The 11,726-nt window shown below is 43.4% G+C and overlaps 1 protein-coding gene across 1 annotated transcript in view; it reads right to left on the reverse strand.

Annotated features, from left to right (window-relative positions):
• wu:fb13g09 (ATP-binding cassette sub-family C member 5) overlaps positions 1 to 10,861 on the reverse strand; it is a 52,414-nt gene extending 41,553 nt beyond the window's left edge. Inside the window, exons 1-4 of the mRNA XM_021561518.3 lie at positions 10,557 to 10,861; positions 8,615 to 8,818; positions 6,341 to 6,496; positions 2,626 to 2,773 (exon numbers count right to left, since the gene is read on the reverse strand). Of these exons, the coding sequence (XP_021417193.3) occupies positions 2,626 to 2,773; positions 6,341 to 6,496; positions 8,615 to 8,808 (498 nt within the window). The 5' untranslated portion in view covers positions 8,809 to 8,818; positions 10,557 to 10,861. The remainder of the gene's footprint in view (positions 1 to 2,625; positions 2,774 to 6,340; positions 6,497 to 8,614; positions 8,819 to 10,556) is intronic.
• Between the last annotated feature and the right edge of the window lie 865 nt (positions 10,862 to 11,726).

Genomic DNA, 11,726 nt, shown 5'->3' on the forward strand with positions numbered 1-11,726 from the left:
TGTGTTTAATATGGCTGTAATAAGCGCCCGCATTGTGGTGCAATATCGGCACACGTGTACTAATTTGGGGTATTTTAGGTAGGAGGGGGAAATGAAGTCCGAAGTGTGGCAGTTGGAAAAGAACAGCCTATTTCTGGGACAAAGTGTAATCGTGGTACCAATGGCTAATCTGGAGGATTAATATGGGTTTCACCATCTAAAGCTGGAGGATTAATATTGGTTCACCATCTAAAGCTTTCTAATCTTCGGGTATGTTTTCATTTCAATTTTCAGACCAGCGTGAAATTAGATGAAGTGCTTTTTCAAACAGTTCGAGCTAGGGTAGGTACGTCCCGAATGGAGATCTATTCCCTGTAGAGCAGCGGTCCGCACCACCGCACGGAAAGGATAAATCATCATTTTTTTTAAATCGGTAAAATAAAAAACTAATTATATACAATTATGGGCTATTTGTGCAGTAAATACGTTGAACGTGTTGCAGTCTGTTGGTCCTTTTCTCACCACTCTAATATCTCTGTCACGCCCACAACAGTTTACGGATTTTGAATGAGTATTGTGCGCGCTGCGAGCAGTGTTGCCAACTAATTTTCAGGGTAAATTTCTAGAGGCAGGTTGATTTGTTGCTAAAAGTTGCTAAATGACGTTGTGATGTCATTGCGTGATGACATAAAACTGCGTCATTACGTAGAATACACAATAACGTTACTCAAATTGACTGGCCATCTCGGCAAAAAATATGATTTGACATTTTGTTAAGGTACAGGCTCCCCACTCTTTTCTGTACAATTTTGATTGAGACATGTTGATTGATGTTGTAAGTTCTGTTCAAGATCAAACATTTGTTGACCAACTATATTCACTGGGTTTGGCTCGTCGAACCTGTACTACTGCTGCTGTCAGCCAGCCAACAATGACTTGCAAATTGCTGCTGCTGTCTGTGCACGAGCTGAGCGCCTGCTGCTGACGTCACTCACAATGCAGCCAAGCACGTGTGTTGTGACAGAGAAAAACGTTTTTGTGTCATTTAGAGGGAAAATGCGTGCATTTTAGCGTTTGAGTCACTTTTCAAAAGTTGCTAAAAGTTCCAAATACATTTTTTTAAAGTAGCTAAATTTGTAGCTAGGTGCTGTCTGGAAATAAAGTTGCCAGGTTTCTCTGAAAAGTTGCTAAATCTAGAAACAAAATTGCTAAGTTGGCATCACTGGCTGCTAGTTCATCATGGTCTGCGTGAGCTGTGTTGCCCGCCAACTTTTTACTAGCTAGCTACGTTAGCTGACATGAATATAAACAAACGTCGCTGGAGAGCTTCTTCGGAAGGGGTAAAGGATATTAAAAAGGCCCGAAGATGACTATAATGCAAAGATAGCAGAGCCCGAGGCTGCAAAAAATGAATAAAATAAAGCCTCATTCAATAGAAAATATGACTCCTACCTCAAATATGGATTTATTGCAACAGGTGACTCGCATGCTCCAAGACCCCTGTGCACAGTATGTGGAGATTGGCAAGCGATCTCCCCCTGGATTGCCTGAGTGTTTGAGTTACGAGAGCCGCTGCAGAGATTTCTTTCAGAAAAAAAAGTCACCACTGGCAGCACATTTCATAGATGAGGCATGGGTCGCAAAACTTGCTTACCTGTGTGACATATTCAACCTGCTCAACGAACTAAATCGGTCACTTCAGGGGAGAATGACAACTGTCTTTAAGTTGCATTCAAAGCCAAACTGGAACTGTGGGGACGGCGAGTGGACAGGGGCATATTTGACATGTTCCAAACATTAGCAGGGATTTCGGGAGACTTTAGACTGGGCCGTCTTTCTCCCAGCTGGTGCACGGTCATCTAGCTTCGCTGTCAACGGAGTTCGAGTGTTACTTCCCAACCGCCATAGACCCACAAAGTGTTAAGGAATGGATCCTCAACCCATTTGTGAATGTCCCAGGTGAATTGTCCATCTCCGTGCAGGAAGAAGATCAACTCCTTGAGGTTGCAAATGATGATGGCCTTCAAAGTATGTTTGAGAATTTGACCTCTGCCGACCTTCCGGATTAAAATCAAGGCTGAATATCCTGAGATAGCCACAAAAGCACTGAAAACGTTGCTTCTATTTCCAACATTCTAATCTCTGCGCAACGGGGTTTTCCGCAATGACGGCAACAAAAACGAAATTACGGAGTAGACTGGACATAAGGAACATGTCTCCCATCACCCCTAGATGGGACCGTCTTGTTGCCGGGGAAACAGGTTCAGGACTCCCATTGATTCAGCGTCAAGGTGAGTTGCAATGTTTTAATTATATGGTTATGAGAGAAAAATATGCACTTTATGTTTGACCTACTTAAACTAAAATGTTACGAAAAAGCAGCTATACTAAACTTGTAGGCCTAATCGATATCCCACAGCCGGTCCTGGAAAATATTGTCTATATGAGAACGGTCCATGGTGCAATGGGGACCGCTGCTGGAGCATGCACTACTTTTGACCAGAGTCCTACAGGCCCTGGTCAGAAGTAGAGCACTACATAGGGAATATGGCATTATGTGTGAACACATCCCCAGTCTCTGAGCCAGTATGCAGGCAGATTGAGGGCTGCAGCAGAAGAAGTAGGAGGGATTTGGAGTGTACTTACTGGCCCAACGAAGCCAGTGACCATGGTGATGAGGAGAGAGAAGATGGCAACCAGCATGCGGGTCTGGCAGAACCTCCAGAAGACGCGAGACAGTGATGCTCCGTCTTTCCCCTTCTGTTTCAGCTCATCATACCACAGGTTCTCCAGTCTGACCATGGGTGGGGGAGAGAAAGAGAGAGGAGTTAAGATGGACAGATGAAACTGGAGACCATGGCAAAAGGATCTGATTAGCCTTCACCCAGTTCTAACCTTTTCCTATTCAAGGGATGGTAAAAACACCTGGGCCTCATTTATAACCGTTGCCTAAATTTGACACTAAATAATTAGCACACACAAGAATATTGCAATTTATAAACTTGGCGCACGCCATATTTTATTTTATTTATTTAACCTTTATTTAACTAGGCAAGGCAGTCCCATCTAGGGGTGATGCATGCGTCTGATATAAATCACACACATCGTAAACCTGCGTGAGCGTGAAAGAGCATTATAACGCCGCCTGAAAAACGTCCATCATTCACCTTTTATGGTGACAATGTGCTTATTTGCTGTATACATTGGAAGTATTGGAATTAGGCCAAATATTATAAATGAAATGCTCAGTAGCCCAATCTTTTGGCTACCATCGCTAAAAGAGATCTCAGTGATGTTGAATGAGGGATCTCAAAGGAGCATAGGGTGTTTAAGGGGTGTGAGTGTGTGTTATGTGTGAATGTGTGGGAGATTCTGGAGCAGCACCTGAGACAGGGTTTTCCACCACAATCAACAAAACACCAAATGATGGAATTTCTCGTGGAAGAATTGTCACGTCCTTCAAATAGAGTTCCAGACACTTATAGAATCTCTACCAAGGCACATTGAAAAGGTTTTGGCGGCTTGTGGTAGCCCAACGCCCTATTAAGAGACAAGGTTGGTGTTTCCTTTATTTTGGCAGTTACAGTGCATTGGGAAAGTATTCAGACCTCAACCTTTTCCACATTTTGTTACGTTACAGCCTCTAAATAATGTTTTCCCCTCATCAATTTACACACAATACCCCATAACAACAAAGCAAAAACAGGTTTTTAGAAAAACTAAAAATTACATTTACATAAGTATTCAGACCCTTTCCTCAGTACTTTGTTGAAGCACCTTTGGCAGTGATTACATCCGAGTCTTCTTGGGTATGACGCTACAAAAGCTTTGGCATACCCGTATTTTGGGAGTTTCTCCCATTGTTCTCCCATCAGATTCTCTCAAGCTCTGTCAGGTTGGATGAAGAGCGTCAGAGTGACCATCGGGTTCTTGGTCACCTCCCTGACCAAGGCCCTTCTTCCCCATTTGCTCAGTTTTGCCAAGCGGCTAGCTCTAGGAAAAGTATCGGTGGTTCCAAGCTTCTTCCATTTAAGAATGATGGAGGCCACTGTGTTTTTGGGGACCTTCAATGCTGCAGACATTTTTTGGTACCCTTCCCCAGATCTGTACCTCAACACAATCCTGTCTCGGAGCTCTACGGACAATTCCTTTGACCTCATGGCTTGGTTTTAGCTCTGGCATGCACTGTCAACTGTGGGACCTTATGCAGACAGACTCCAATCAAGTTGTAGAAACATCTCAAGGATGATCAATGGAAACAGGATGCACATGAGCTTAATTTCGAGTCTCATAGCAAAGGGTCTGAATAAATATGTAAACATGTTTTTTATACAACTGCAAAAATTTCTCGACCTGTTTTCACTTTGTCATTATGGGGTATTGTGTGTAGATTGATCAGGATATATATTTTTTAAATCCATTTTAGAATAAGGCTGTAACGTAACAAAATGTAGAAAAGGTTATGGGATCTGAACACTTTCCGAATGCACTGTATCTGTACATCTTTCCAAATTAGTATGCACTCTGCAGACAGATGAAGGTGATAGATCAGCTAATATTAAGATGGTGATGGAAATGAGCATTTTGAGGACAAAATTATTATCTTGGAAAAATTCATAATTCACACCAGTATTTTACACTAAATAGACTAATTTAACATCGTGGGTCAGATTGATCACAAAAACGTCCAACGAGCCCAATGGAGATGAGAATGGATGGCACGTAGGATAAGGATAGTCGCGTGAGCATTACACGCAAGCATGTATGTGGTAATGCACTCTTTTACCGGTGTGTAAATTCCCTATAAAGAGGGAAAAATGCCTTGACAAAATGTATCATTCCTAATGGCTGGAAAAAGAGAAGGATAGAGCAGGTGTCACATCTAATTGATGTGTTAATGAGCTTATTAAAAACGTTACAGAGATACAAAGTGCACTAACCCGTGCACATTCTCCCGTGGGCAGATAATTCAAACTTTAATTCACATTTACCTCCGAGCTGAGTGAGAAATTACAATTAACACTATAGCTACACTAAGCCGTCTATGCAGAGAGAGGTTTGCAGGAAATGAAACATTCAAAGCTTTGTGTAAATATACATCCATTGGAGTTTTTGGTTTGAATTGATATCAATGGTCGATACGTCAAGCAGTTTAACTTAGAGAGAAGCCTTTCAAGCCTGTAAAAGGTATACAAGCAAAATAAATCCCGGCCACTGTCTAGAGTCTATTTGTAGTGACCTATGGAGTGTAAATGCACATAAAGAAACTATAAATCTATAAATCACCTTTCACTTGTCTTAATAATACTGAAAGTAATAAAATAAGAAGTCGGTGCTGCAAAATGTAGGCCTAACAGCAACACTTTGTACTGGCTAGCCTTAGAAACAAAACCTGCCTAAGAAAACAAATGTGGTGACTGAATGCAGATAGGGGCTAGTCTGCTAGCTTTTCATGAATAGCACCTTCTTTTGGCACTCAAATGTCAACTCTCCCAGGGGCTCTCCCAGGGGCTCTCTGGCTCGTCTCCCATCCCGCTCTTTGGTAGTTGCGTTACGTAACTGTTCTAGCCATGTAAACACAAAGTTAAACCCTCCACTCTACCTCTTTTTCTCAGACGTGGCACAAGCATATATCATTGTGTCCGTTTTCTGGGCCACGTTTGGACCCAGGCCAGGGACATAATGCGAGCTCTTCTCATGCCTCTCTCTCCTGTAGTCCCCTATAGCATGTTATAAGCCTAGCTGACAGGAATTTCTGCTCTTGATCAAAATGTGGAAGTCGTTTTAAGATTTGAGTCACAAATGATCCACCATTTAATATGTCCTTCTTGTGTTCATTCATTCATGCATGAATGACAGATTCACCTCCATAAGGGTGAGGACACAAGACTCAAAGGATTGCTTGAGATGCTGTTTTGGCAGCCGCATTGAGGCGAGGACAAGGGATAATGACATAACCGTTCTCTCTGTAGGCAAGACTGAGCGAGGCTAGTCCTGGCTAACTCTAACACCCTAATCTCTAATCCTAGGCTATTAATACCACCCTCCCTAACCGCCATATCTCTCCTGGAAGTGACAAGATGTTCGTCAAATCAGACAATCAACCTCTGTGGAAGGTGACTCTGGGAAATCCCACAAACGCCAAATGTGGAGGTCCACTGAGATTACCTTGAGAAACTTTGGCTGCACTACTGTTTTCTGGTTTAACTCGTATAGGGGCAGGAAAAGTGATTCATCAAATATTTGTTGAAGGGGAAAACATTGGGTTTCTGATAAGATACAAAATAATAACCCTGTTGAACCTATGGAGAGTCAATGGACCATAGGGTGCTTGGGGATTGATGTTTGACAATAGCCTCACCTCTGACAGTTGAATTCAGAGGCCTCGTGGCAGGATAGACCCCATACGTCATCTGTGGAGAGGCTGGATGTCTTGTGGGCCCTCCGTGCAAGTGGGGTGAGCCAGTGCAGAGTCATGAAGGAGAAGAGGCCAGCGTTGTCGACTGGGTGCTGGTGCCTGCGAGAAAGCCAGGAGCAGAAAAGAACGGACTGAGTGAAAATCTAGGCATCATCTGGGTGCTAGGTGGAGAGAGATAGAGAGAACACACTGGTCCCTGAGAGAAAAGAAAAGAGCCCCTGAACCTTCACTTTGACCGGGGAAAGATGAATCATGAACCACCGTTGTTTGAACAGCAGTTTGCAGGCACTTCATAGAAATCTTGGGGAGCTGTGAAAAAAGTTCAGGGACAGTTTATCAGTCAGTGTGCGTTCAAACACAGAGCCCTCTGTTAGCAGGGGATAAGTCAATTCCCTTATCATGGCCTCCTGCTGCTCGCTTGAAACAGGAAGACTATATGTGAGTCCCAAATGGCACCCTATTCCCTTCATAGTGCACTTATTTTGACCAGGGCCTATAGTACTCCACTATGAAGGGAATTGAGTGCCATTTGGGATGCAGACATTTACCCTATACACTCACAACTCAGCAGGGCACACTGTCTCATGTTGACATTGCAGGATTTATGCCGATTAGTAAAGGCTCTAAAACAGCAGTTCCCAAATTAGGGGTCGCAACCCCATGTGGGGTTGCCTAATATGAAAATGGGGTCGTGGGAGAATTTCCAAAATTCTGGAAATATATACAAAAATAAATATATTATAATATCGTCTTTGTGGCTCAAAATCATTGTAATGTGGTTAACCTTAAAAATCTAAATGAAATTATTCAAATCTAAAAGAAAAAATTCAACCAGAGAGCTCCCTTAGATCATGGGACAAGGCCTCACTTGACTGTTGCACTTTAATCATTCCCACGGTGAATGGCTAGGCCTGTTACGCTATGAGACTTCGATATTACCGTCCGCAATTGAAAACAATGTGTGGGGAGGCACAAACTCAAATCAATACCTTTGTCATATAGCACTGTTAAAAAATGTATGGCGGGCAGGCCGCTGCACTCTAGTTATGAATGTGTCTCCCTCTGCCATATGGACACATTGTATGATACACCAAAAGCAACTGGTGGCAAGAGAGCGGAGCACAGAACTCTGAGATACTGTATACTGCAGCAGGTAACTCCGATTGTAAACTACCACATCCACTGAGCGAACGCCTGTTTGCAAAGCTATGTGGAGATATGATATCAGAGCATGACAACGTTCTATTTCATACTGAGGCTTTGTGGTTATCGAGGGGGAGTGTTTGAAATATTTTTTTGCTTTGAGAGAGGAACTGTTGTGTCTCCTTGCCTACGTAACAGACATATTTGGGAAACTGAACGAAATGAACGCAAGCATGCAGGGGAAATAAAAAAAACATTCTACAGACAAGTGACCGAATCAGTGGAAATAATTCTTATTGGACAGTCTTTCAAAAGTGACCCATACCCCCTTCTCTTCGGCTGTGCATGTTTTCTAACAAAAAACAGCATCAATAAGTGTCCCACACAAGGGACGACTGCTCACCTCCAATGCTTGGAAGAGCACTTTGACTTTGGTACCTACTTCCCAATCCGTTTGACTGTGATTCTGGCTCAGTTGCGATGCCGGTGAGTGAAATTTATCTGAATGCATTCGTGGGTCACTACAGAGGAGTTTTGGTTACTGACTCAAAGGGAATAGCCTGCCGTCTCCCTCTGGGTATTAAGGTTGCGTTCAAAACAACTGGGAACTCGTCCGGGTTAGGGAGGATTTGGCCGGCCGGGATGTCCTTGTCCCATCATGCTCTGGCGACTCCTTGTGGCGGGCCGGGCGCGGCTGGCTTCCGAGCAGTGTGTCAAGAAGCAGTGGGGCTTGGCAGGGTCGTGTTTCGGAGGACATATGGCTCTCGACCTTTGTCTCTCCCAAGTCCGTATGGGAGTTGCAGCGATGGGACAAGACAAACTACCAATTAGATATTACGAAATTGGGGAGAAAAAAAGGGGTAAAAGTACCAAAAATAAAAATATATATATTTTATGTGATGGTGAGTTGAGAAGACAGTCAGAAATAATGCTAGAACGTTTTTCAATTGACTGTCATAGCCCAAAATAAAAAAAATAAACATGGTCGAGGTCACAAGAATTTTCAGATATCAAAATGGGGTCGTGGGCCCAAAATGTTTGGGAACCCCTGGCCTAAAAAAAAAGTGTGCTTACTTGTGCGTTATCCTGAAGGGCTTCAGTATCTGCAGGCTGTGACGATAGCGGCCAGCCCTCCGCCTGGGACTGGTCCACGGCACAACCTCCCTCTGGCCTTCCTCTTCATCGGGGTCGGGTAAGGTTGGGGTTGCGGGGGAGGTCAGGGGCAAGCCTTCCACCCTGCCAACTGCCTCCAGAGCATCAGGGAACATGGCTGACTTTCTGTAGAGGGGAAAATGCAAACACAAAAGTTAGTTGACATGTAAAAGTGTTCGAACTGGCCCTTTCTGTGCAAAACCTGGGTTGGAGTTGAATTAGGGTTTTTGGCAAGACACTAAAATAATCTGAATAACCTAACAGCAAGTTTGAGTGCAGTGATTTCAAGCACTTGAGTTGAAAAGTCCTCATAGCAAATAATGGGTCATTTTCAATTCATGATCTTGGTGGGAACCCTTTCTATCCATCTATTGCCTAACCACCTCTCTTCTGAGCCCTATTAGAGAAGTATATTTGTTTTGCTGACTCACCTTGTGGAGACCTGGTATGACTGAAAAGCACCTTGCTCATGTAACAATATTGCTTCTGGCCCTCTCCATGTTCTAAACTAGGCTTGAACCAGAGACCTTCTGAACACATCAACAACAGCCTCCCATGAATCATCGTTACCTATGGCGCCACAAAAGCTGCGGCCCTTGCAGGGTAAGGGAAACAACTACTTCAAGGTCTCAGGCCCAGTGACGTCACCGATTTTAACGCTATCTAGCTAGCCATTTCACACCAGTTACACTCAGGTTGTGCCCCCCCACAGCCCTCAGCCACAAATATGAAGTGCTTATCTATTTAAAGACGGCCCGCTGGCGGCTTCAATGGCTTGGGAAACATTGAGAGGAGGGAGGATATTTGAGCCGCTTGTGTGTTCGCACAGCGTCAGTGATCCTTCTATGGCAAAGCTCCATGATAAGGTCACTCAGAGTACGTATGTTGCAGATCGACCTTGACCAGGGAAAGGACAGCAATGTGGACTGAGACGAAAGGTTTATTTAAGAATGTATTTATTGACACAGACATGCTACCAATAAAGTTTAGCAAGGAAAAGCAGCCATAGGTCTACTACACCCAATGGGTCAGACACACCCAGTAAAGTAGCATGTTGCAAGAGTCAGTTACATGTAAGTCAGACAGATCGTATCGATATATGCGCTGAGAAGTAGCACTGTACAAGTCAGTGGACAGTGTCTGTCTGCAGCATGAGAACTGCAGAGAAGTGAGACGTTTCACTTGACATACGCGAGAAAGATCACACTGATTTTCCCTCACTTCCAACCTTTATCACGTGGCCCCTTCATCATGTGAAGTTGGTCACCAGGCTGATAACTTTGCAGAACCAGATGCTAGAGCAGAGACCAGGCCTAAATAATTCTTAAACAGCCACCGTCAAGGAAACAGCCCCTGGACTGCCCAAACATCTTCAAGTTTACATCGGTTACATGATCAAGTTTACATCGGTTATACAATTTCCTTATGTCAAATAAGTCCTGTAGGATGGGTAAGTGCATGAACTCAATAGTCCACTAAAAACATGAACTCAGCGAACGATAAATGGACAAAACAAAAATATAGAATGATGCCAAAGCAGGTTAGTATTAACCCAAGTTCCATTGTAGACTCTACTTTTAACTGACCCACGTTAAAAGGATGTGACCGGAGCGTAAGCAAACAAAACATTTTTGTTAACCCTACATTCGAACTGCCCTGTTTGCTGGCAATGTCAAGTCCAAATAAATGAGGTAATTCAGTACAAAATCAAATTTATCTGGAAAAAATTATGTATTGATGTAATTCGAAAATTGTATATAAATTTGTAACAACCACAATCACCAACATCCTTCACAATCATCATCTCCAGTGAAACATTGTAAAAAGTTGTCAACATCTACATTATTCTGTGTAAGAAACTTACATGTGCAAGTCTGCAGTCTGCCTATCAGTTGTCCCCCAGCGGTGTAGCTCTCAAATCTGATGTTTATGAATATTGGTTGAGGTATGGTAATTGGGTTTGATACCACTTTCGAAGGTTGCATCTAATTTTCTCTTAATAAAATACACAGGCAACACTTCTATAACATCAACTGTAAAATAATTAAAAGCCATGTCCCACAGAATGTTTCTTGCTAGTTGTGTTACCACTTTTTCCGGACCTCTCTGACGAGTTCTCAACTCAGCTTTTCTTCCACTCAGTGCATACGGAATTCCCGATATCCACCTGACGTCATCGCTGCTCAACCAACCGTAGCCTTGCTTGCATCGTTGCCGTAGCAACGTGAATGGTGACTACAAGAAAGCCACGTGGTGATCTCCAGCAGGGCGCGCGAACAGCTTACGTTTCTCTGTCTATATTTGGCTATGGAGAGACGGGAAACAGCAGTCCAGCCAAGGAGCTGAGTTGTGTGCTCTTTGGCGCTTAGTTGGGTTGGGTGCATGTGATTTCCAAGGAAGAACAATCATCTAGATAACATGGTGGCTTTAAGCATGCCTGCATTGCATCATGAATGGATGCAAGCTCCCCAAATAAAATAAGGAATATTGTGCTCTGTTGTTGATAAGATGCACAGATTCCTTATGAAAAACACGGGGTTGAGAGGCCTATGTAATTTCTTGTTGGCCGGAGGTGGTGTCAAAATCAACCTATTTTTCACAATGTATTTCAATAAACTATTGAAACTGAAAAATAATTTGGTGGGTCCTTATGTTTGTCCTATTTCACACATGTACACGTGTGTATTCATTTGCATGTGTAAATGTGTTTCTTTACATTTTCCAACTCTCCTGAAACACCCTCAGAGAGTGGAATCACAGCTGGGGTCTGCAATTATTAACAGTGACCATGGAGCAATTAGGACAGATTTTTCACCTTGTCAGCTCAGGGATTCGAACTAGCGACCATTCAGTTACTAGGTTCTAACCACTAGGCTACCTGCCACCCTGTGTTTGTGTGTATAGGAACTGGTGCCGAGGGTAGTCATTAGCATTCTTACAGTTGGTGTAATGGCCAGGCTGTAGCTCTTAGTAGGGATGTCTGCACCAGGCTTTGTTTACCCAGCTGAAAGGGGAGTGGGTGGGGGAGACAAAG

This window comes from Oncorhynchus mykiss, chromosome 14 (genome assembly GCF_057628025.1).
Source record: "Oncorhynchus mykiss isolate SJ-2025 chromosome 14, ASM5762802v1, whole genome shotgun sequence".
Lineage (NCBI taxonomy): Eukaryota > Metazoa > Chordata > Actinopteri > Salmoniformes > Salmonidae > Oncorhynchus > Oncorhynchus mykiss.